General features: G+C 41.2%; 1 protein-coding gene across 5 annotated transcripts in view; it reads left to right on the forward strand.

The window, feature by feature from the left end:
- Nucleotides 1–26,749, forward strand: part of SDCBP (syndecan binding protein) — a 53,315-nt gene that overhangs the window by 25,436 nt on the left and 1,130 nt on the right. For 2 of the 5 annotated variants that reach the window (XM_061438797.1, XM_061438793.1), the window contains exons 2-8: nucleotides 9,181–9,246; nucleotides 16,265–16,343; nucleotides 17,609–17,718; nucleotides 20,384–20,545; nucleotides 22,114–22,289; nucleotides 24,836–25,007; nucleotides 25,660–25,751. In XM_061438797.1, the coding sequence (XP_061294781.1) occupies nucleotides 9,196–9,246; nucleotides 16,265–16,343; nucleotides 17,609–17,718; nucleotides 20,384–20,545; nucleotides 22,114–22,289; nucleotides 24,836–25,007; nucleotides 25,660–25,751 (842 nt within the window). In that variant the 5' untranslated portion in view covers nucleotides 9,181–9,195. Of the gene's footprint in view, nucleotides 1–1,158; nucleotides 6,976–9,180; nucleotides 9,247–16,264; nucleotides 16,344–17,608; nucleotides 17,719–20,383; nucleotides 20,546–22,113; nucleotides 22,290–24,835; nucleotides 25,008–25,659; nucleotides 25,752–26,749 lie in introns of those variants that run through there. The other 3 variants (XM_061438795.1, XM_061438794.1, XM_061438796.1) reach the window with 3 other exon arrangements.

The following is a 26,749-nucleotide window of genomic DNA, read 5'->3' on the forward strand; positions in this document are numbered from 1 at the left end:
CTTTGCATCAAAGTGTGTTCCTTGACACCATCTGGAGTCGTCTGGAATGTATGATTGTATGATTCATTGTATGAATCAACTTGAACATAAGAACCCCAAAATCTTATTCTAAATTTTTGTAGCATTTAAAGGTATATGTAGATGAAATGGGCATTGTCTTTGAGGACAACTGATCGCTCATCAGATGTCATCCATAAAGTTGAGGGATAACCCATTTTATACTCTTCCAGATTTCAGTCACATTTCTAATACAGCTTACTAGTGCGTTTAATTCTTCCTGCAGTTGGTTATCAAAACTTTTACATTACTGGTTTTAGATTTCATATTCATCTCTAATAGGTTCTAACATTACTGTCTGGTAACTTTTGTACCTGTGTTGTCAAAAAGCAATATTTTTTGTGGGGATGACAATTTATATTTGCAGAGAATTTTTGTGTGTGAAATTTTGTGGCGATGACTGTCCATTTCTCTATTTTCAGAGAATTTTCACTTATACTTTTATAAACATCAATTAGAATAGTCAGTGCAGCAAAGTTTCAAAAATTTCTCTACCTTGCTATTGTAAGGCGCATGTGGAGAAAAAGAGTGAGCCGGGCAGTCAGGCAAGAGAAGGAAATTTATTAGAGGGAAAACGAGAGGGTGACTGGCCTTTAAGGAGATCCAGTGTCCTCCCTTTCTAATGGGGTCTTCTTACACCCCGCCATTGAAAAATTCTCTGAAGGGATAGTTAATTTTTAGCCTGTTGCTGAGTCCTGTAATCATGTAGCTGGAGGTCTGGAATCCAATGGTCTCGTAGCCTTGAGTAGGTAGGTGCCAATTCCTTCCTCCTTCCCTTATTCCTAAGAAAGAATGAAAGTTTTGAAGTAGAACTTGTGAGAAAAAAAATCTTAATTTTAAATTGTATCCCTTGGACCCTGATACAGAGGATTAACAGAGAAGGCAATGGCACCCCACTCCAGTACTCTTGCCTGGAAAATCCCATGGATGGAGGAGCCTGCTGGGCTGCGGTCCATGGGGTCGCTGAGGGTCGGACACGACTGAGCGACTTCACTTTCACTTTTCACTTTCATGCATTGGAGAAGGAAATGGCAACCCACTCCAGTGTTCTTGCCTGGAGAATCCTAGGGACGGGGAGCCTGGTGGGCTGCCGTCTATGGGGTCACACAGAGTCGGACACGACTGAAGTGACTTAGAAGCAGCACAAGAGGGTTAAGGGACAGATTTCTGGACTCTGTTTCAGACTTATGTTTCAGTTTCTGGGTCTAGGACTCAATTTCTGTTATTAACAAGATTTCCAGATTATCCTTATGGACTTAAAAATTGAAGATGCTAGGGCTCACATGGGGTCTAATTGATAAGATGGCTCATTATGTCTGCCTCGCAAATGAAGAATAAAATCACGGTGATCTGCGAGACTGACCAAATTGCCCAAATGGCATTTTGTTTTCTCACTGGCCCCTATCTTCTCAAAGCTGTGAGACCACCAGATTCCAGACCTTCAGCTGCATGACCACAGGACTCAACTACAGGCTAAAAATTAACCATCCCTTCAGAGAATTTTTCATTGGTGGGGTATTAGAAGGACCCCATCAGAAAGGGAGGACACTGGTTCTCCATAAGAGCCAGTCACCCTCTCTTTTTCCTCTAATAAATTTCCCTTTTATTGCCTGACTGCTCAGCTTACTCTTTTTCTCTGCACTCGCCTTAAGACACGATGTTTGAGAACCTTAAGCAGGTTTTTTACTATGGTAGTACTCTGGGCTACTTTTCTATAGAACATTTCAATTGTTTCCTGTGCTGTGAGGTGATACCTCGTTGTGGTTTTGATTTGCATTTCCCTGATGGTGTTGAACACCTTTTCCTGTATCTGTTGGCTGGCTGTCTTTGTGAAAATGTCTGTCCAGCTCCTCTGCCCAGTTTTTAATTGGATTCAGTGTACAGGTCTTTCAGCTCCTTATTTAAATTGATACCTCTGTTTGATGCAATTGTAAGTGGAATTATTTTCTTAATTTCTCTTTCTGATAGTGTATTTTTAGTGTATAGAAATGCAACAGTTTTGTGTATGATTTTGTGTCTTGCAGCTTTACTGATTTTATTAATTCTAATAGTTTTTGGTGAATCTTAGGTTTTCTTCATATTTATAATGTGTTACCTGTAAATAGTAAGTGTTTTACTTCTTCCCTTCCTTTTGGAAGGGTGCCTTTTCTAACTTTTGCTTACCTAGTTGTTCTGGCTAGGACGTCTAGTAGTGTATTGAGTAAAAGTGGCAAGGTGGGATTCTTGTCACTGCATTTTATACCCCCCTACCCTTTTTATGCTTTTGATGTTACAGTTTACATCCTTTTATCTGTGTTGCCCTTAACAAATGAGTGTAGTTACAGATGTTTGATTTTTTGTCTTCAATGATTATTCTAGCTTTATAAGTAATTAGTCCACCATCTTTATAGCTTTAGGCTATTCTAAATTTTCTATATTTACTTTTACCATTGGGATTTAAACTGTGTTTTCCTGTTACTAATTAGCACCTTTTTGTTTCAACTTAAATCTCTAAAATTTCTCTTGAGGTTGGGCTAGTGGTGATAAACTCCAGTATTCGCTTGTCTGGGAAATTCTTTACCTCACCTCCAAATCTGAAGGACTTTCAGGGTGGAGTATTCTTTCAGCTGTTAGTCCCTTCTGTCCTAGAGTTTCTGCTGAAGAACTGCTTAGTCTTTTGGGGGTTCTCTTGTGCATAACAAGTTGTTCTCTTGTGAGTTTTTAAGAGTCTTTCCTCGTCTTGACGTTTGAGTTATAACATGTCATGGTGTGGGTGTCTTCATCTCTTTTTGGAACTCCCTGAGCTTCCTGGATTTGAGTGTCTGTTTCCTTCCTCCAGTTAGGGAAACTTACAGCCATTGTTTCTTCAAATTAGTTACCTCTTTTCCTTCAGAGACCCTTACCATGCGAATGTTGGTAGCATGGTGGTGTCTCTAAGTCCTTTAAGCTGTTTTCATCCTTTTTTCTTTCTGCTGCTCTGACTTGCACCGCCCTGTCTACTGGTTTGTTTCTTCTCTTCTTCAAGTTCGTTTCTTCCTGCATTCTGCTTCCTCTAGTCTGCTGGTGAACCCTCTGTCATATTTTTTCAGTTTTCATATTTTTTAGTTTTAAGATTTCTGCTTGCTTACATTTTCTGTATCTTTTGAAATTCTTACTTTGTTCATATGTTGTTCTCCTGAACTTAGCCTCTATTGTAACTTAAAACCTTATCTGGTAAATCGCTTGTGTGTACTAAGTCCCCTCAGTCATGTCTGACTCTTTGCAACCTCATGGACTGCAGCCTGCCAGGCTCCTCTGTCCATGGGATTTTCCAGGCAAGAATACTGGAGTGGGTTGCCGTGCCCTCCTCCAGGGGATCTTCCTGACCCAGGGATCAAACCCGTGTTTCTTACGTCTCCTACATTGGCAGGCAGGTTCTTTACCAGTAGTGCCATCTGGGAAGCCCAATTTTTTTTATTGAGGCTTTATCTTGGTCTTTTGTTTGGATTCTGTTCTTTTGTTTCTTCATTTTTCTTGACACCCTTTTTTAGATAAAACAGGCACCCCATCTGATCCTGAATGACTAGTCTCATAGGAGATGAGCTTTCTCATTCAGCCCTGCACTTGTACCTTGGTGTATCTCATACCTTTTTAATTTTCCAAGCAGCCTACTGTATTGCTTTTGGCTCTCAGTAGCTGAGGCTGTGCCCGGGTCTGTCACTGGCCCAAAGGGGAGGATCCCAGTCAGCACCTAAATTCAGGCTGGTGTGAAGCCAGACACCAGACCCTCAGGCAGCAGCTTTTAAAGTATACAAATGTTCCCTCTACACTGAGCCTGGCAGGAGAGCCAGTTTCCTGTGTCTGTTTGCTGCAGTCCTGTTGAGCTGAGGAAGACAAGCCCTGCTGACTTCCGGAGCGAGGCTGTCCCGGGATGTTCCCTATAGGTGACTACCTTGGCACTGGGTCCTTTCTCAGAGACACTGGCTACCACAGATGGGGCAGAGGCGGGTGCAGAGATGGGGCCTGCTGGCCCTTCCAGTCTTTGGAGAGAATTATAGCCCCTGGGTGTATGTTTAATTAGAAGCCTGCTTGCTCTTCAGGCCCCAGCTATGAAGATAAGGTAATAGATCTCTTCTAGAGAGTCTGGGGTGTATTCAGTCTGCTGTCTTTACACTGTGCCCTGGAGAGAACGTGTGAAGAACTGTTTTCTCAGTAGGCTAGCTGATGGGGCACCAACTTGAAATGGGTTTCACAGTTAGACCATCACGGGGTCGCACCTGGGTGCGACCAGGACCAAGTGAAAGCCCTGTTGTCCTCCTCAACAGACACAGCCCACTCTTGGCTTGTCAGTGATGCGGCACTCAGTTAGGGTCTCCCTGGATACCTGAAGCTGCCTTTGGGGTGAGTGTGTCATATGGGTTCAGTCCCTCCCAGGTGTCCGTCATGACAGCCGCTCTCTAGCCCAGTTGCCTGCTCCTCATCCGTAGGAGCACTTGCAGTCCTGTGGGACCCATGAACGGACGTCTTGCTGACCATCAGAGCCTGGCTATCAGGAGGCATCCCTGGTGGCAGCTACAAAAACCAGAGCACCTGATGTGTTGCGCTGTTGTTTTTTTTTTAATAACTGGTTCTGCAATCCTGAATTTCCATCATCCTAAGATTTCTTAAAAAAAAAAAAAAAAAAAAACCTTAAGACTAAACAAGTAGATAAGTATTGTTTTAACTTTTAAATGATCGCATGGTTTTAAAAAATTTATTTTTATTTATTTGGCTGTGCTGGGTCTTAGTTGCAGCACTCAGGATGTTTTAGTTGCTGCTTGTGGAATCTAGTGTCCTGACCAGGCATTGAACCCAGACTGCCTGCATGGGGAGTCAAAGGGGAGACCAGTTTAGTGGGTGGTTTGAGGGAAGGAATGAGTCAGTAACTCAGAAAATGATGAGTACTGCCATTTCAGGTGATACTAACTAGATGACTTTACCAGCAGGTTTCCTACTTCAAGAATCAAAGCATCGCAGCTAGAAAGATATTCACAGATAAACCGCTATGGTATTTGAGTCCTTGAGGTCTTTGGTCTGTGTGCATATTTAAAGGAAGTTACTGCAACATTGCCCTGAGGAGGTAGAGGTCAGAAATCTTAATGCTGAGGCAGAATCCTCAAGTATTATTTGTCTTTAGATGTTCTGGAAAAACCCTGAGACTGTTCCAAGCATTGAGAAGCTTCTTAGTAGAATCCAAATTGGGGGCCAGTGCTGGAGAAGACCGTCTTGAGAGTCCCTTGGACAGCAAGAAGATCAAACCAGTCAATCCTAAAGGAAATCAACACTCAGTATTCATTGGAAGGGCTGATGCTGAAGCTCCAATACTTTGGCCACCTGATGTGAAGAGCCGGCTCATTGGAAAAGACCTTGATGCTGGGAAAGATTGAAGGCAGGAGAAGGGGACGACAGAAGATGAGATGGTTAGATGGCATCACTGATTCAATGGACATGAGTTTGAGCAAACTCTGGGAGATGGTGAAGGACAGGGAAGCCTGGCGTGCTGCAGTCCATGGGGTCGTAAAGAGTTGGACACGACTGAACAACGGCAGTGGGATGCACAGGGGTACAGAGGCCTTGAACAAGGCATGGAGAGATTCAGGGAGGCTGCAGAAAGCGTAGAGCGAGCCAGATCTGGGCTGGGGTCAGTGAGGAGCACCAGTTCTTTCCAGGAGTTAGACCAGTGAAGCCATGCTGTCACAGTGAGGAATGTGATGACTGGAGTAGATGCAGAGGGCCTGGAGCACTGAGAGCTAAGCTCCCCTCCTCCTGGTTCTCCAGGCAGCTGAAGGGAAGGCCTGGACCGAGACTCCTTTCTTCACTTGCTACAGTGTAGTGTTTATCTGATCGAGTCCTAAGTGAGAGTGAAGTGAGAATTTTGACACTGATGTAATGCAGGTATTTTCAGAATCCTCTTAAATCTCATTAGTGGTCATTCTGAAATTCCAACCATAATTGAAAGGATATCCAGTAGCTTTGTGGTTCTTCACAGAGGTCTGAGTGTTTTTCACACTTCTCATTAGGTCAAAGATTTAAATACACCATACAAGTGATTCAGAAATAATGCAAGAATTTATTGTTTTCATGGAAAGCTGTTAATAGTGTTGTTCAAAGTAGTGGCTGCTGCTGCTAAGTCGCTTCAGTCGTGTCCAGCTCTGTGCAACCCCATAGACAGAAGCCCACCAGGCTCCCCCGTCCCTGGGATTCTCCAGGCAAGAACACTGGAGTGGGTTGCCATTTCTTTCTCCAATGCATAAAAGTGAAAAGTGCAAGTGAAGTCGCTCAGTTGTGTCCGACTCTTGGCGACCCCATGGACTATAGCCTACCAGGCTCCTCCATCCATGGGTTTTTCCAGGCCAGAGTACTGGAGTGGGGTGCCATTGCCTTCTCCGCAAAGTAGTGGACTTGTTGGGAATTCCCTGGTGGCCTGGTGGTTGGGATCCTGGATTTTCATGGCCATGGCCCAGGTTCAGTCCCTGGTTGGGGAACTGAGATCCTATAAGCTGCATGGCAAAAAAAAAAAAAAAACAAACCCAAAACCCCAATGAAGGAGTAGACTTACAAGACAGTTATTTTGCTCTCCCTTATTTTGATGATATTGTCTAAAATATTTAATAAACATTTGTTTTCTGTCAGAATAAGACATTGTGTTAGACAAATGTGGTCCTTGATCTCAAATAGCCAGAGTTAAACATAAAATAGCTATACTGAAAGGCAGAGGGAAACTGCTGAACTGAGAGAAATATCAGACTAAGGTCATCAAAGGTGACCTCACAGAAGGGGCTCTTGACTAAGATTGTGATGGAAAAGCCCTGGAAGGACATTCCAGGGAGTAGACAAAGCTTTTACAAAGATCCCGAGGCACAGAAGCACGTAATGCTTGGAGTGAAATTGGATGAGATGAGACCACAAAAATCGTTTCAGGTAAAATGATTGAGGAATCCTTTGTATTTTATAAGAATAGTGAGATTTAAGGTCAGCTTACTTAAACTGACTTTTTAAAGAGTGTAAGTTGGGGTGATACTTGCTGCTGTTTTAAAAGATGCTGTATCTTTTCTAGGCCTGAATGTGTGTGTGTTGGTGGGAGGGGGAGTAATGAGTGACCTCAAAGCTGTTCAAACAACGTCAGTTAATATTTGAAGAAAAGCGTCTGTGGGGAAAAAAATTTTAGAAAACTACTCTGAGTTTTAAACCATTCATCCAGTTCATTTTTGACGGGGAAAAAAAAAAAAGGATCTTGTAGGTGACCAGTGGCAGACCCTGACCAGTGGCAGAACCAAGAATAGAACTAACACCTGGATTGCTAGTCAGCATTAGTCTCAGTGAATTTAGAATGGTTTTGTTTATGATGTTGATACATGGGTGGAAAGTGTCAATAAAATGTGATTAAGGAGAAAACTTCTAGAGAACTGATCTTTGGAGACACAAAAGGTAACTTTTGTTTTCCTGGATTAATAGGGTTAAGACGTATTTGATTGTGCTTTTTTAAGAATTTGCATTTTATTCACAAACCGAGGCCCTATTCTCCTCTTCAAAACTGTATCATGCTACTTCTCTTCAGCGTTTTATTGGAGGTTCTATTCCAGGGCGGTTAGGCAAGAAAAAGGAATACATAGGCAAAGGATTTAAATAGATGTTTCTTCAGAGAAGATACACAGATTGGCCATCTAGGTTCATGAATATCCTTAGTTATTAAGGAATTAGGAGTCAAATCTACAGTGAAGTGCTGCTGCACATCCACTCGGACCGCTGTAATTGAAAAGACCGACAATAGCAAGTGTGTATGAGCCCTTTTATATAAGGGACTTGAGCATCTCCAGACTTCCATGTATGCAGGGGAGACTTTTAGAACTAGTGCCCCGCAGAGACCGAGGGACAACGGTATTGTAGTGGCCAAGTTAGGGAAAAATTGGAACCCTCACACCTGTTGGTGGGAATGTGAAATAGTGCAGTCACTTCAGAAACCAGTTCCTCAAAAAGTTAAATACAGAGTCACCATATAACCTAGCAGTTCTACTCTTAGCTGTGTCTGAAGACAGTTGAACATTATATGTTTATGTAAAAACTGGGGTGTAAATGCTTGTTAGCCTTATTAGCAGCATTATTCATAAGTTAGAAAGTGAAAAGTCATCCAAAACATCATCGACTGACTGGATCCCAGAAGTGAATGGGGAAGGGCATGGGGAGTGCCTTGTTGCTGCCCCCGTGCTGGGAGCCTGCTCAGCAGTGCTGGGGACTGTCGCTGCTGCTCCCTGCAGTGGCCTGGCTGGAGGAGGACACTGCAAGTTGGGAGAAAACACCCTTTTCTCTTCACTGTACCTCCAGCTTCCCCATTGACAAAGCTTAGCATCTTCCCAGCTGGAGAAGAGCAGCATTTAAAGGGCCTGTCTCCATCTTCACAGAGCAGCCAGTCGTGGGTGGGTTTTCATTGGGAGGCAGTCAGAGTATCAACCCCTATATCAATTTAGAACATGTTCTGTTTTGTTGGGCTTCAAGGAAGTATTCATCTCAAAATACCTAAACAAAGTTTTGGAGTATGTATGCCTGTAATACTTTGAGAATTTTGTTTTAAATCACTACAAAAAGCAATTCATGGTCACTAAAAGTCGTTGAACAATATAGGAGTGTTTAGAATATAAAAATTCCTTTCCCTTTTATTCCTCCATTTCATTCATGTCTCCTATGGTGTATATTATTTTATATATATACTTATGTAATGTGTGTGTATATATATTTTTTTGTAATAATGAGGTTTTGTACATAGATAACATGTATCAGCTGTTTTAGATTTTTGTTAGAAGGATATAATTCTCTCTCAGTTGCTAAGCCCTTGTTCTTGTAAACTAGATGAGTCACATAATTGTTCTTTGATTTTCTAAACTATAGAAATGAAGGGACTTGTATTCAGGGAAGTTTCACATTTGTAATGGATATAGCTCGAGAGAAAGGTAGTTGGCAACCATCAGTCAGCAATTTTTAGTATAGCTAGATGGTCATACTCTTTTGTTTTGCAATTTAAATCTTGTGTTAAACGACTTACATATGTTTATGTGTATGCTGCTGGCTCCATGCACTATTTAAATTTCAATGAAGTCTGAATCATAGACATTTTTTGTTGTTTTTCTTTAGAAAAATCCTGCAAAAATGTCTCTGTACCCATCTCTTGAAGACCTGAAGGTAGACAAGGTGATTCAGGTATGTTTTAAATACTTTTCTTCTTCCATGTCCTCTGCCATACATTCTGATTATAGGTGAAGTGAAGTGAGAAACTTAAATAGCAGATGTATTTGTTCAATTTACACTGTATAAACTCAGTTTTTCTAACTAGAACGTTAGAAAACTAGAGATTTCTTCATTTCACTGTGAATTAATGGGTACGAGATATTTTTTCTTTGAAATGGGACTTAAGACGCTTCGGAAATAACTTGGTTTCATGACTAGTTTTAATTTAAGTACATTTTAAAGTTTGTCTTGTTTAAAATTAGTATGTGTACTGTTGGGTTTTCAGGGATGACCAGTCTTTGAAGTAATTGTCTTCTCCAAAGTTAAACATTATCGAAACGGGGCGGCACATACTGTTTTAGGAGGAGGAGGAGTGTAAGAAGAGCTCAGTGAAAGCCGAGCAATGTGTCTTTTTTTTTTTTTTCAGATGCAGAAAATTGTTAATCATACAATTAGAATGTTAGTAATAGAGAAGTAATATGAATATACTTAATACCACTAAATTGTACACTTGGAGAAAGAGGATGTTAGAAGTAGAAAGGGGACACTATTATGTAGCACTAGCCTTTTATTTTACGGATTAAGAGAATGAATCCTATGGATTTTTTTTTTTTTTTTGGTTACTATTAGAAAGTTTTGTCTTTTCCATGACACATGGAATCTCTATGTCAACTTTATATACGTGTGTTTATTCTGATAAGAACTATAATTTATGCCATTGCTTTTTAATAACAATTTTATCAAAAAATTAACGCAAGTAGCATATTTCAGTCAAGGACATTAGGTCTGTGTGTATCTATGTGGTGCATATGTGTCTTTTAAACGTAAGCAGCAGACAGTCTCTGCTACAGCAACAGAGAGTCCTGCTCCAAGTGGCTATGTAAGACAGTACAGTGATTCTAACACTCATTAAGTCAGGCATTTTTGTACTCCTTTGAGTATTAGCTTTGTAAGATAGTTTCTTCTGCTTAAGAAAGTTTGGGATTGGGATCAAGTCTCACTGTTCTGTGAATTTTCGTTACTGGTTTTAACTGGAGATAATTGTAGTGTTTAGTGAACCATCCTGTTTCCAGTTTACTTTCAACTTGGTCTTTTATAAACTCTTATTTCTGAATTTCTTCAGCTGTTATTTGTTTTTCTAATTTGACAAGATAAATTAAACTCCGTGTTACACTTTATTCTGGAAATCTTTTTGATATGATAAATGTGATGAAATTCTTTTCTGTTACAAGTTGCTGTTGCTGCTGCTAAGTCGCTTCAGTCGTGTCCGACTCTGTGCGACCCCATAGACGGCAGCCCCCCAAGCTCCTTCGTCCCTGGGATTCTCCAGGCAAGAACACCGGAGTGGGTTGTCATTTCCTACTCCAGTGCATGAAAGTGAAAAGGGAAAGTGAAGTCTCTCAGTCGTGTCCGACTCTTAGCCACCTCATGGACTGCAGCCCACCAGGCTCCTCTGTCCGTGGGATTTTCCAGGCAAGAGTACTGGAGTGGGGTGCCATCGCCTTCTCCATATAAGTTGCTAAAGTACTTCAAAGTTTTTTACCCTAAAGATCATTTTACTAGAGATCTTGGCCTCAGTTTACTCTACGTGAGATTGACTTCCTAATTAATTAGCATAAAATATTTATTACAAACTTGTGAGAAGAACACAATACAAGTGTTTTTTAGACAAAATGTTCTTTAAGGGTAGAAAGAAATCAGCAAAAATAGTAACAAATGTGTGGCTGAAATTGTTAGCCCCCTGGCAGTGATTGGTTGAATGTGGGGGAGTTCATGAGCGTGTATTTCTTATCCCTTCTCTGGGTATTGATGGGTGGTTTGTAAAATCTCTGAAATCTGTTCGCTTGCCAAGGCTTTGATGCCTGACAGTTTTAAGTGGTTTATTCAGTCATCTCAAATCTGTTTTTCCTTTGCTATTTTATTATTTTTCTCATGTGGTTTTTATTTCCACCCAGGACATCTGAACAAGTATACTTTCTTTTTTAAAAAGCTTTTATTTGAGATATTTACCTTGAAGTATAACAGTTAAGCTGTTACTATGACATCTGAGCACTAAGTGATATGAGAGGATGACTCATTTCCTTTTCGTCCTTTTTTGTTAGTTTTTATGAAATTGAACCTAAACCACCGTAGACTTTGAACAGAGGTTTTTTTTATCTCAAAAGCAGCAGAAAAAGAAGGCGAGAGTTGATATTGGCAAATGTTGGATCAGAAAATGAACACGGCTGCAGTCCACCTCAGGCTGAGCTCTTCAAGGAGCAGCTCGTTGTATGGATATTTCCATTTCAAAGCCTTTTATATTCTGAGCACAAAGCTAGCTGCCTGGAGATGTGACAGAGAGTAAGGAGGGGGGAACATGGTTTTTAAATTCTCGCTGGATTTAAAAAGATTCCCAGCCTAGCCACTAACATCTTGGACTGCTTCTGTTTTATTTTTTCTTCATTTTCTGTGGTAGTGTTACTTGAGTCTTTGTTTTTGACGTGCTTCTGTAAAGGTAGTATTTATTTTCTGATCTCTCCTTTTACACGGCAGCCGTGACTTGGCAATTCATATTCTGTAAAGTGTTTCACAGGAACCATCAGGCTGTGGCTCTGAGCATGGTGCAGCCCCTGCGCCTCTCTGTCCACTGTGAGTCTCAAACAGGAGCCACGCCTGTGCGTAGTAGACTGAGAAACAGTCATCAGCATCCCGACACAGTGAGCAGAGATTGACTGTGGTGGCTCCACGAGTACGGTGTCTTCTCATGCTTTCTGTAGTTGTAGAAACAACATGCCCCCCCCCGCTTTTTTCACTAGTTTGAGATTTCAAGTGAGTGTGGAATATTTTGCTGCATTTAAATGGCTTATAGTCCTTAAGCCTTTGTTGTACCATCTTTCATTTTTACTACAAATTATATAGTAATTAAATATGTAACTTTGTGTTTGGAGAGCTTACTTCAGTATTCCTTGGATAAGAACAAGAGCAATGAATGAAAGAATAGAAATAATAGACCAGTGTAAAAAGGATCAATTTTTTAAAGTTAGTAAATTCTGTTTTTCAGAGCGGTTTTAGGTTCACAGCAGAAGTGATGCAAGGTACAGTTTCCATCTCAGTGACCCTTCCCTGTGCGCCCTCCCCCGCTTGACCTGCACACCACACACCTCTCGCCCTACACCAGCAGCATCTTCGCCAGAGTGGTACACTTGTGACAGTCACTGACCTGCTGCTGCTTCCCCACGTCCACAGCTACGCTTGTGCTCGCTCCGTGGGCTTGGACGAAGGTGTGCTGATGTGGAGCCACCGTTCGGTGTCACGCAGAGCACTGTCACTCCCTCACAGTCCCCACGCTCTGTCCAGGCCTCCCTCCTCCTCTAGAATGTCAGGGTTGGACTCATACCGTAATTTGCCTTTTCGGATTGGTTTCACTGTCTTAGTAATGTGCATTTTAGGTTCCCCCATGTCTTTTCGTGGCTTTGATAGCTCCTTTCTTTTTAGTGAGGAACAGTATTTTTTTTTCTTTTCCTTAGAGTTTATCCAGGAAGCAATCCACTGGCCACTAGCTCCTTTTAGTTGATAGTTGGTGAGAGAATTTTCAAAATTCAGCATATTTTGAGTTTGTGGATATATTTAAAGTTAAAAAGGTTTGCTTGCTGCATTTTATTTGAATTTAGATTGTGACATTATGAAACAGTAATAAAGAATGACTCAATAAGTCATATCAGAACATGTGGAATCCAGATGAGTGATGTACTTGCAGTACTTTTGTGGACTTCCTTACCATCTCTCCAGGCATCTTTGGGACTGCTCTTAGCATCAGTTTCAGAGCTTGGTGATGAAGAGTATAGGTTTAAACTCCTATCACTTAATCAGTATATTTTTGATTAAGTAAAAATTTTACATCTGGATCTTACAACTTAACTGCCAGTAGAGACATGTCTGCTTGAGGAGCTCAGATATATCTGTAAGGGAAAAAGGAACAGTCCGTACAGCATGGGCTGTGAAGGCAGCCCTGAGGGGAGCTCCTGGCATACCTGCCCCTGACTAGTATTAAGTGTATATGTTTTCAAAGTTTTGGCAAGTTTTAACACATAAATTACATTACTTTACCATGATTGTTATGTCGGTGATTAAGTATGCATTTTGCATACTTTGTAATATTTTTGTACTTAGTATAACATAACACCCTCTTCCAACAACGCAAGAGAAAACTCTACACATGGGCCTCACCAGATGGTCAACTGAAATCAGATTGATTATATTCTTCGCAGCCAAAGATGGAGAAGCTCTATTACAGATAGCAGAAACGAGACCGGGAGCTGACTGTGGCTCAGATCATGAACTCCTTATTGTAAAATTCAGACTTAAATTGAAGAAAGTAGGGAAAACCATGAGGCCATTCAGGTATCACCTAAATCGAATCCCTTATGATTATACAGTGGAAGCGACAAACAGATTCAAGGGATTAGATCTGATAGACAGAGTGCCTGAAGAACTATGGACGGAGGTTCGTGACATTGTATAGGAGGCAGTGATCAAGAGCATCCCCAAGGGAAAAAAGTGCAAAAAGGCAAGATGGTTGTCTGAGGAGGCCTTACAAATAGCTGAGAAAAGAAGAGAAGCTACCTGGAGAAGGAAATGGCAACCCACTCCAGTATTCTTGCCTGGAAGAATTCCATGGACAGAGGAGCCTGGCGGGCTGCAGTCCATGGGGTTACATGACTGAGCATGTGTGCATGAGGGTGGAGGGTGACGTGTTGGTAGCAATAAACTGGTAGAACTAAAAAAAAAGAGAGAAGCTAAAGGCACACGAGAAAAGGAATGATACACCCATTGGAATGCAGAGTTCCAGAGAATAGCACTGAGAGGTAAGAAAGCCTTCCTCAGTGATCAATGCAAAGAAATAGAGGAAAACAATAGAATGGGAAAGACTAGCGACCTCTTCAAGAAAAGGTAACCCTTTGAGTTACCAAGGGAGCATTTCATGCCCTTGGTACACAATATGGGCACAGTAAATGACAGAAATGGTATGGAACTATATAAAAAAAATCCCCATGAGCCAGATAACCAGGATGGTGTGATGACTCACTTAGAGCCAGATATCCTGGAATGCAAAGTCAAGTGAGCCTTAGGAAACATCGTTATGAACAAAGCTAGTGGACGTGGTGGAATTCCAGGTGAGCTATTTTGAATCCTAAGATGACGCTGTGAAAGTGCTGCACTCAATAAGCCAGCAGATTTGGAAAACTCAGCAGTGGCCACAGGACTGGAAAAGGTCAGTTTTCATTCCAATCCCAAAGAAAGGCAATGCCAAAGAATGCTCAAACTACCACACAGTTGCACTCATGCTAGCAACGTAATGCTCAAAATTCTCCAAGCCAGGCTTCAACAGTACGTGAATCGTGAACTTCCAGATGTTCAAGCTGGATTTAGAAAAGACTGAGGAACCAGGGATCAAATTTCCAACACCTGTTGGATCATCGAATAAGCAAGAGAGTTACAGAAGTTCTCCTTCTGCTTTATTGACTATGCCAGAGCCTTTGACTGTGTGGATCACAACAAACTGGAAAATTCTTAAAGAGATAGGAATATCAGACCACCTGACCTGCCTCCTGAGAAATCTTTATGCAAGTCAAGAAGCAACAGTTAGAACTGGACATGGAATAACAGACTGGTTCCAAATCGAGAAAGGAGTATGGAAAAACTGTATATTGTCACCCTGTTTATTTAACTTATATGCAGAGTACATCATGAGAAATAATGGACTGGATGAAGCACAAGCTGGAATCAAGATTGCTGGGAGAAATATCAATAACCTCAGATATACAGATGACACCACCCTTATGGCAGAAAGTGAAGAAGAACTAAAGAGCCTCTTGATGAACGTGAAAGAGGAGAATGTGAAAGTTGGCTTAAAGTCAACATTCAGAAAACTAAGATCATGGCACCTGGTCCCATCACTTCATGGCAAATAGATGGGGAAACAATGGAAACCGTGACAGACTTATTTTGGGAGGGCTCCAAAATCACTGCAGATGATGACTGTAGCCTTGAAATTAAAAGACACTTGCTCCTGGGAAGAAAAGCTGTGACCAACCTATACAGCATATTAAAAAGCAGGAACATTACTTTGCCAACAAAAGTCCGTCTAGTCAAAGCTATGGTTTTTCCAGTAGTCATGTATGGATGTGAGAGTTTTAATATAAAGAAAGCTGAACACCAAAGAATTGATGCTTTTGAACTATGGTGTTGGAGAAGACTCTTAAGAGTCCCTTGGACATCAAGGAGATCAAACCAGTCCATCCTAAAGGAAATTAGTCCTGAATATTCATTGGAAGAACTGATGCAGAAGCTGAAACCCCAATACTTTGGCCACCTGATGCGAAGAACTGACTCATTGGAAAAGACCCTGGTGCTAGGAATGATTGAAGATGGGAGGAGAAGGGGACGACAGAGGATGAGATGGTTGGATGGCATCACCGACTCAATGGACATGAGTTTGAGTAAGCTCCGGGAGTTGGTGATGGACAGGGAAGCCTGGTGTGCTGCAGTCCATGGTGTCGCAGAGAGTCAGACACAACTGAGCGACTGAATTGACTGACTGAACACCTTCTTATACTTGGTAAAATGTAGATAAACATTTCATTGGGATATGCTGAAATGGCAAAATAAATATTAGCAACTTAAGTATTTAAATTTTTAGGTGTTCTCCTGATATATACTTAATGTAAATATGGTTAAGCTTTTTTCTTTAGGTAAAGAAGGTACTTTCACTTAGACTAAAGTGTAACTATCATTTCATAATGCATTGTGAAAATATTTGCAGTAGCATTATGAAATATTAATTATATGTATTTTCTTTGAAAATATATTGCTTAATTGTTTGAAATTAGAATTTCTTAATTAAAAGTAAAGGGTTTTAGATTTTTTTTTAATTACTGGATTTAAGTTATATGAGAAGTTTAAGTGAGTCTCTATAGAGTGTTGTTAGAATTCTTTTTTTTTTTTTTTTTAGGCTCAGACTGCATTTTCTGCAAACCCTGCCAACCCAGCGATTTTATCTGAAGCCTCTGCTCCCGTCTCTCAAGATGGAAGTAGGTTTATTCTTTGGGTTCCTTCTCCTTGAACAGGGATACCTGTTAAGCCTTCTTTTACTGAAATAGAGAATCCAGGATTTTTTTTTTTTTTTAACATATACAGCATGAAATTGTCTTGCTCTAGTAGTAAGAAAATACAAATGTTTATTTCAAAACAACCCTTTAATCAAGAAAGTGAACTGTGACTATGAAAGTATGTTTATGACTTTATAAAAATTGTTACTTAAATTTCACCCTTTGTAAGTCCTTGACTTAGGAGTGATTCATTTATGAAAAGATGTAACTCACTGAACTGTCCCCTCCCCTGTCTTTCAGGGCTGTGGGGATTGATAGCGTTCTCCTTTGGGGGAACTTCCCAAATCCTGGAGTCTCTACTCTGACTCCATACCCTTCTCCCTGGTTCCTTTTCCTTCTAAATTCATAGGAATTCAGGACAGAACTCTTAAATAATATGACTTCAGATACAAAAGGTGTGGCAGTCTCAATGGGAGGGGAGTTGGGGGAGAATGGATGCATGTATGTGTATGGCCGAGTCCCTTGTCCACCTGCAACCACTACAACATTGTTAATCAGCTCTACTCCAGTATAAAATGAAAAAAAAATACAACAGGAGTGTTAAATAGGTTTTTATGGCCTGTTGGCTTATAACATTGTTTCCTTTAGAAAATCCATAAATCACATAAAGAGCTTTTGGAAATAGTGTCTAACTCTACTGTTCAGTTAAATACTGTTAATATTTAAATGTACTGTTTCAAAGATTTCATTGCTGTGTATTCTTAAAATGATAGGACACTAAATAAATTTACAAGCTTTAATTTTTTTTTTCCCCCACAGTTCATTTTTTTTGGTAGAAGAATCATTTTATAGCTGTGTTTACTGAATGAATTAAAACATAGCTGATTTGAAGTGTACATTTTGGTCAGTTGTTCTTGAGTGGAGAATCAGTGATATGTGTAGAAAATTCCTAATAGGTTTAAGAGAAAGAAAAGGCAAGATAACTTGGGAAAATTATTTCAAGTCTTGAGTATTTAGAAGTCTGAGGTTTCAGTTAAAATGTCTTCATACTTTCACTTTTATTTTTCTGTTTTCCATTTCTAATTGTCATTACAGAGAAAGGGGTTTTCTAGATTACTAATTTAAATTCACCCTAGATTTTATAAAATAAATGTGATTTTTTAAAATACAAGTAAAACTCCATAATAACAATGGTTTTTAAAAATATTCTACTAATATTTTTCCTCTACTCATTCATTTGTTATTAGATCTCTATCCTAAGCTGTATCCGGAGCTCTCTCAGTACATGGGCCTGAGTTTAAATGAAGAAGAAATATGTGCAAATATGGCCTTGGTCCCTGGAGCACCAAGTCAGGGGGTATGTATAATGTAATTCGTTCTGAATTATATAAAATCATACTTTACAGAGAGATATAAGCTACCATCTTTGTGGCAGACTCACAAATGTATAGCCTTAGCATTGATCTCCTCTCAGGACTGTCTTCTGGTATTGCTTTTTACAGTCTGCTTCCTCTGCGCTGTTACCACTTTCCTAATTGAGTAGGAGTTAAAGGTTCAGGTGCCTTTAACTGGCACATTCTCCTTTGTCTTCTGCATTTAGTTATGGACCTAGTGATTCTGCCACTGCCGCGTTTCTTATACTCATGTTCTTCATTGTAGCCTGCTGTGGCCCCGTCCCTGTGTTTCTACCTCTAACCTAGATTGTTACAGTTGTCTCTTTTTCCAGTAACTCCTCCAGGAACTTGGTATATCAATGAATACTGAGCTACTGCTAACTTTATCATTCTGAGATTCAGGTCTGTTACCATTTTTTTGCTCATAATCTTTTTAAGTTTAAAGCTTCTTATAGTTTGACCCCAAATTCTTGGCTTAAATATAGTGAGTCACAGTCTTGTGTTAAGATTATTGCTATAAGACTATAATACCTTATAGTACTTGTCGTAGGTAAATGCATAACTTCATGAAGACAGCCTTTATGTCTCTGTTGTTCCCATGACCCCCATGCTTAATACAGTACCTGGCTTTCAATTTATTCACCAAATATTTATTGAAACTTGCTTACGTCAGTCAGGGTCCAGTCGGAACAATAGAAATCACACTAGATTTTTTAACAGAGATAACAAGAATCAGAGAGGTTGAAGAACTGAAAAAAGCAAAAGCGGAACCTAGAAAGCTGCTTCTAGAACTGGGGCACGCAGGATGGGGGTCGTAGTTCTCAGAGCGACAGTGATGGTGGAGGAGTCCCGTGAGCTGGGCCTCAGGGGAGGGGCCCTGTGACGGGCGCTGGTGCCTCTGGGGGCTGCACGGAGGCTCTTCTGGGAGTGTCTGGAATCTGGAGACTGGTCACCTGCTGCCAGCAGCATGAAGGGCTGGCCCCAGGTAGTACTGGCAGGAGCAGGAAGCAGACAGGAAGGGGCAGGCCCTGGCACCTCCTCCTCTTGAGGGGTCCTGACCAGAAAGCCAGTGACAGAAGAGGGCTCACCACATAGGGTGGGTTTGGAAGGGACAGAGAGTCTGTGACACTTGTTGTTGCCCTCTCTTCTCTTCAGTGTGCCCACAAGCTTCTCTCTTCATACAGTTGATGCTCAACAGATACTTTCTGGTAAAGAAACCATAGTACATACTTTCAGCTTTACTAGCCAGTATATGCAGAGACCTTGAAAGGCTTTCAGGCAGAAATGAACTTGAGAGACCTGAGAGACAAGACCTAGGTGATGGGCAGATGAGACAGAATGTTGTAGCAAATGCATTGGGGGGTTGGCATTGGAAGGGCTGTCAGGCCAGCTAGTCTGCAGCCTTGTGGACAGGGTAAGGGGTTGGGGGTCTGAGTTGTGGGAATGATAGATATAATTGATTAAAAAAAGGGTTTCTGTGCTTGCTGTGTGGAGGGCAAATAGAAGGGCAAGAGTAGATGGTGGTTATAGTAGGCCTTAGCAGGAGGGGGCAGTGGTCATGTGTTGGTCATATGGATCATAGTAAGAACACTGAGTAAGCACTTAATTGTACTTGCTGGAAAAAAATTCTTTTCCAAAAGTTATACTCCAAAGCTCCTCCCTTTTGTCCTGTATTCCAGCTAAACTAAATTCATTTGCTTAATTTTTTCTGTCCCATTGCCTGATTTCTATGCTTTTATAGCTGTAAGCATTGAAGTTTTGTAATTCTTCAAAAGTTGTATTTTCTGGGTGTGTGCTTGATTCGTAGTATGGTTCCTTGTGTGTGTGTGGTGTCCCAGTGACTGTGATTCTGAAGGAGACACTCGCAGCCTGTGTGTGTGTGCGGCTGAGGTTTCTCTCCCCCATCATGGCTGCTCTGAGCATCACAGGTGTCAGACCAGAGCTTTTTATGACAGGTTCTGGTTAAGATGCCTTGGTAACAAATATGTTCTTCCCTCACTGTCTTTGGTTCTTAAAACAATAAACTGATTTTGGTCAAGAAAAAAAAATAAGGAATGTGAGGCCTGGTACCTAACGGAGTCCCTAGTACAGCTGTTCTCCATACAGTTGGTTAATCCACAGATGTTTACTAAAGGGACGAAAAATAACATTTGTCTTGTGTGTGTCAGCACTTGAATAACAGGTACTTTTAGTCCTTGTAGTGGAGCTGTGAGGTAAGAAGTTTGCCTCTTTAATAAAAGCTAAGTACATTTTTGAAGATAAGGCCATATAAAAGAACCCTCAGGAAGATGCTGTGTGAATTTAAAAGTAAGGTACAGCCTTTATAAAGTTCAAGGATAATACATTTGAGTCGAAAACAAGCCAGGGTACACATAAAACCAATGCCAGCGAATTCATCGGCAACAGAGAGTCATTGAGTCTGCTGGAGATGGTGTCTGGGAGGGTGAGTAACCTGCAGAATTAGTTTTAAAAAACAAAATAGGGTCATTTTTGCAAAACTCAGATCTGAAGGAAATAATTGGCAAATTACATTTTAGGAAACCACAGCAGAATATATTCAGTTATCATTTTGGATTTTCTCAGGGCGTGTGTTTGCGAATACTGACGTGTTGTATGTGTCTCTGTCAGCAGGTGGTGGCGCGGCCTTCCAGCATGAACCACATGGTGGCCCCTATCACTGGTGGCGACATTGGGATCCGCAGGGCAGAGATCAAGCAAGGGATCCGGGAAGTCATCTTGTGTAAGGATCAAGACGGGAAGATTGGGCTCAGGCTGAAATCCATAGACAACGTAAGCACTTTCAGTACTCTTGTCTGATTAGCTGTTACGTGACTACGTGACTGAGTTACAATTTAAAATGTAAATCCTTGATCGGGACTACTTTTAATCTGCTTTTCCACGTGAGATGCTACCCTCTTCTGAAGAGGCAGAGCTGGGACTTGAGCATGACCATGGATGAATTTTTTTCTTTTTTCAGTCCTTTTTCTGGAATAAAGTTCACTAGTCTGCGTGTATCGTAACATAGTTCATACAAGAATGCTGGCATTGAAATAGGGTAACGTGTACAAGTTAAGACTGATAGGTGGGGTCAGTGGTCGTGAGTATTTTTAAACTAAAAGAGGATCATGTGACTTGTAATGTGGTTTTGGGTTTGTTATTTCTATCCTTGAATTTGACTTTCATGGGGCATTTTCTAGGCAACAGTGACTTTCTAAAGTACATTACTTTACCTCTCACCTTACCAGATGGAAGAAACGAAACCTGGTTACTCTTTGGGGAGGCACTTAGGATCACTAAGGAGGTGCTGAGTCTTCACCCTGATTTGTGGGTTTCCGAGGTAGTTATTGGGCTTCTTTTCGGTCTTTGGTCTCATAGCTCAGCGCATCCAGCCTTTGCACGTAGAAGATGTGGCGCCTGGCGGAAGATGGCTGAGGCCAGTCCCCGCCCCACGTGCCCCTCAGAGGCTGAGGGCGTTGTGTCTTTGCACACTTGTGGCTCTTGTGAGACCCTCATTGAGTGTGCTGCTCTGGGAAGCTCGTGCTTCACTGCCCTCTCCATCCTAGAGAGAGACCACTCTCTCCCCAGCTCCACCCCTGCAGCACTTATCCTTGCAGTGGTTTGTCCAGTGGCCACTCTGCTGGGTGCCGCCCTCAACTACAGGATGCGCAGCGCCAAGTCTCAGGCAGCTCAGGATGGAGAGGGGTGCAGCCTGTGGTTGCTTTCATCTCTTACTGGCGCATGCCTTTTATACTTGGCCTGTTTATAGTGTTCAGCATCTGAAATTTAGTTTACATGAATAAAAAGACCCCGTTTAGTTCTCAGTTACCTGTACTTGAGTTCTCTGTATTTACCTTGTAGATTTTTAAGAACGGGGGTTGTATTCTGTGTACCCACCTTTTTAGGCTGTTTAATAGTAGTGATTATGTGTAATTTAGCAAGTGGGTAAAGGAAATATTCAGCCCAAAAGGTAAACTTCTGACCTTAACCTATCACTTTCTTTAAATGAAACTTCCAACACTTTACTGTCTTTCCCCCTAAATAATGATCAGGTGCAGTAATACCTGTTTGGTATACTATCAGACTCATGGAACCTTACATTTATTATAGTAATCTGCCTTTATTTTCCTTAGTCTTTTTATTCCAAGGTGGAGGGGGTGATGGAAGTTGGTCAGGTGAGTCATGATGTGAGCTAGGAATTACCACTCACATCTTCCTGTTGCCTTGATAGCATTTTCACTTTCCTTCTTGGGGGTAATACTTGTGTAGTTTTTCCTTTTTTAAAAAAAATTACTAGAGTAGCTGCCTAAAGAGCTGGTTCCTGATTTTCCAGCACTTACTTAGTGATTTCCGTCCTCCAGGGTATATTTGTTCAGCTTGTCCAGGCCAATTCTCCGTCCTCCCTGGTGGGCCTGCGGTTTGGGGACCAGGTGCTGCAGATAAATGGCGAGAACTGTGCTGGCTGGAGCTCGGACCGGGCGCACAAGGTGCTCAAACAGGCTTTCGGAGAGAAGATCACCATGACCATTCGGGACAGGTGAGCTGACTAAACACTACATGTGGACATTCAGGACTAGTTTTCCATTTTCTTGGGGTTTTAATATTCTGGAAATAAGAGGCAATGTCAAAGAACGCTCAAACTACTGCACAATTGCACTCATCTCACATGCTAGTAAAGTCATGCTCAAAATTTTCCAAGCCAGGCTTCAGCAATATGTGAACTGTGAACTTCCTGATGTTCAAGCTGCTTTTAGAAAAGGCAGAGGAACTAGAGATCAAATTGCCAACATCCACTGGATCATGGAAAAAGCAAGAGAGTTCCAGAAAAACATCTCTTTCTGCTTTATTGACTATGCCAAAGCCTTTGACTGTGTGGATCACAATAAACTGTGGAAAATTCTGAAAGAGATGGGAATACCAGACCACCTGACCTGCCTCTTGAGAAATCTGTATGCAGGTCAGGAAGCAACAGTTAGAACTGGACATGGAACAACAGACTGGTTCCAAATAAGAAGAGGAGTACGTCAAGGCTGAATATTGTCACCCTGCTTATTTAACTTATATGCAGAGTACATCATGAGAAACGCTGGGCTGGAAGAAACGCAAGCTGGTATCAAGATTGCCGGGAGAAATATCAATCACCTCAGATATGCAGATGACACCACCCTTATGGCAGAAAGTGAAGAGGAACTCAAAAGCCTCTTGATGAAAGTGAAAGAGGAGAGTGAAAAAGTTGGCTTAAAGCTCAACATTCAGAAAACGAAGATCATGGCATCTGGTCCCATCACTTCATGGGAAGTAGATGGGGAAACAGTGGAAACAGTGTCAGACTTTATTTTTCTGGGCTCCAAAATGACTGCAGATGGTGACTGCAGCCATGAAATTAAAAGACACTCCTTGGAAGGAAAGTTATGACCAACCTAGATAGCATATTCAAAAGCAGAGACATTACTTTGCCAACAAAGGTTCGTCTAATCAAGGCTATGGTTTTTCCTGTGGTCATATATGGATGTGAGAGTTGGACTGTGAAGAAGGCTGAGCGCCGAAGAATTGATGCTTTTGAACTATAGTGTTGGAGAAGACTCCTGAGAGTCCCTTGGACTGCAAGGAGATCCAACCAGTCCTTTCTGAAGATCAGCCCTGGGATTTCTTTGGAAGGAATGATGCTAAAGCTGCAACTCCAGTACTTTGGCCACCTCATGTGAAGAGTTGACTCATTGGAAAAGACTCTGATGCTGGGAGGGATTGGGGGCAGGAGAAGGGGACGACAGAGGATGAGATGGCTGGATGGCATCACTGACTCAGACGTGAGTCTGGGTGAACTCCCGGAGTTGGTGATGGACAGGGAGGCCTGGCGTGCTGCGGTTCATGGGGTCGCAAAGAGTCGGACACGACTGAGCAACTGAACTGAACTAAATACAGCATTTTGTTGCAGAAAATAATCAAATGTTACTGATGAGTTTTATATTTATACTCTTGCAGTTCTGTGTTGCTTTCACTTTCTTACATAGTTTGACTTTTTAAAAACAGTGTTCGGTTTTGCCTACACCTTAATTCAGAGCTTACAGAAATTTGTCCTTTGAGAAGTTCCTGTCCTGTCTTAATCCGTTTCTCTGGAAAATAGAAGAGGTTAGAAAGGTTAACAGCAACAGGTGTCTGGACTTTGCCCCCGGTTTCCTGCTCAGGGTGGATACATGGGGGCCTACCAGTTCCCAAAAACCAGCCTGGCCTTCTGGGTGGCTGAGGCTGTAGTCCTTGGTGGGAACATCATCTTTAGCTCATTTATAATGGAGCTTGCGGTACCTGTACTACGGACACCACCACCTTCTCAGCCATGCAGGGGTTGAAGGGCAGACCTTGTAACACATTTTTAGCTTTGGCATTTTTGTTCATGTTGGTTCAACTGGCTTTTATCTACCTTTGTGTTTTCACTTTGAATAATACATGGTAGGTATTAAGTAAACATTTTGCAGACAGATGGCACTTTTGCTCTTAGGTGAGCAAAGTTTCAAAAAGTAACTTGGATCACCAGGAAGACATGACTGCTGTGAACTTTATAATGTAAAATTTGTATTTTGTCATGAAACGTGTGCAGTAACAAGTTGTCAGTGCTCAAGAGCGGACGCCATCTTTCTGAAGCTCCTCCCTTTCTAAGGGACTGGGGGCTTCCGTCTTGCTGCTGCTGCAGCAAAAATACCGTTGTAAAGTTTTCAAAATCAAGATGTGAGAAATATTATAAAGGTTCTAAGTACTTCCTAAGAAAAATTAAGCTCCAGGAAATACTAAAAAGTTAATTCATTTTTAACACTGATTTTTGTTCAAACATAATGTTAAAGGAAAAAGCACATTGATAAACTGCATGAAGCATTGTGTTAATTCTTTGATACTTAAAGGAAGGAAATCTTGATTAGTTAGTCCAGCCATAATGGAGAGAATTTTTAAACTTTTACACAAGATGTACATACCAAGTAAAATAGTTTTGAAATAATTTATGGTAACAAAGAATCCAGTACAACATAGTGGAAATCCATTGAAATGTTTACCTTGGAATTACAATTTTAATTGAAACTGTTATGCTCACAGGCCCTTTGAACGGACAATTACCATGCATAAGGACAGTACTGGACACGTTGGCTTTGTTTTTAAAAATGGAAAAATCACATCCATTGTGAAAGACAGTTCTGCAGCTAGAAATGGTCTTCTCACGGAACATAACATCTGTGAGGTCAACGGACAGAACGTCATCGGACTGAAGGTCAGAGCAGAACTTACATCATATTGTTTAGTTTTAGAAGTCTCTTTTTCATTTGTGTTGTCGGGGTGGTGCTGTTATTGACCAAAATGGAGACATTCTTTGGGGCGCTGGCTGTGCCCTCATGTTAACCTCTAGAATTGTGGCCTCTGTATGGGTGAGATCTCTGAAGTCCCTTGAACTGGAATTCTGTGAAGACCTGGGCAGTGAAGATGTTGATGAGATTCTGAATGAATGGTTGCTTTTTTGTCCAATTGCTTTTTTTAGTCCAGGGGTTGTAGGAAATGAGTAATAGTTTATGGTCAAATTAGTACTTCATTTTTTATGGTTTATGCCCTCTACAAATTCCTAAATAGAACTATTTTGAGGTCTAAAGGTTTTCATTAAGAATTAATGTTAGCAGAGGGGTGTGGTAATATTGTATATGGGGGCAGTTATTTAATCTCTAGAAAAAGAATGCTTTGTTGGCTAATATATTCAATGTAGTTGATTCTAATGAATTAAAACTTGGTAAAGAAACTGGAAAAAATTTAAATACCAGGAGTTAGGATTTTAGAGACATTAGCAAAACCTCAGAACATATATATTTCTTTACCAAGAATAACTTAGTTTTATATTTAATAAAGTCTCTCAGAATTTTCGTTGTTTTCAACAGGACTCTCAGATCGCAGACATATTGTCCACAGCTGGAAATATAGTTACTATTACAATCATGCCTGCTTTTATCTTTGAACACATTATTAAACGGTAAGTAGAGAATTCTTTGACTTGATTCTGTGCTCATGTGATTTCATAGAGTCTCTGTACTTCTTTAATTCTCAAGCTTTTCAAACCTTTGGTTCTTTAGTGGATGACATTGGCATTATTTAGACATTTGAACATTTTGGAAGTCCTGGCTGGAAGCTGAGGAGAGAGAATAAAACAGGGGTGGCTGGGGCTGTCTGTCTGGTAGCATCTTACGTTCTGTCCTGGCTCAGCCAGCACAGTCCTTTCAGTATCTACCTGAAAGATAAATGATATTTAAAACATTAAAAAATGTAACTCCTGTAATGGAATTTTTGTTTACCCAGAAGCTGGAATAGAATGCAGCTAGCTCCTTTTGGGGGTTGTTGGGGGGAGAATTGTCAGGACTAATCCTTGAAGAGCTCACTTGTCTTAAATCAGTGATAGCCTCCCCACCGCCCCCCAACCCCCTACAAAAAAACCCCACACACCTTTCCCTCTGCTGCTGCTGCTAAGTCGCTTCAGCTGTGTCCGACTCTGTGCGACCCCAGAAACGGCAGCCCACCAGGCTCCCCCGTCCCTGGGTTTCTCCAGGCAAGAACAGTGGAGTGGGTTGCCATTTCCTTCTCCAATGCATGAAAGTGAAAAGTGAATGTGAAGTCACTCAGTCGTGTCCGACTCTTAGCAACCCCATGAACTGCAGCTCACCAGGCTCCTCCATCCGTGGGATTTTCCAGGCAAGAGTACTGGAGTGAGGTGCCATTGCCTTCTCCCTCTAGTTCATAGCATTAATAGCATTGTCTTTTTTAACCATTCAGCCTTAACATATAAGGATTCAAGGACCTGTATCTTACTGGCCAGGATAGATAGCTTATTTGTAATCAGCTAGATTACCTGAGACCCTTAGAACTGAACTCATTATAAAACCTGCTCCATTCCCACCTGATGCTAACAGTACTGAGTTTGAATTAGAGTTTTCTTGAATCATTGTAGCAGTTTTGAAAAAAGAAACCCAACCCTCA

The sequence above is a fragment of the Bos javanicus genome, chromosome 14 (genome assembly GCF_032452875.1).
Source record: "Bos javanicus breed banteng chromosome 14, ARS-OSU_banteng_1.0, whole genome shotgun sequence".
Classification (NCBI taxonomy): Eukaryota; Metazoa; Chordata; class Mammalia; order Artiodactyla; family Bovidae; genus Bos; species Bos javanicus.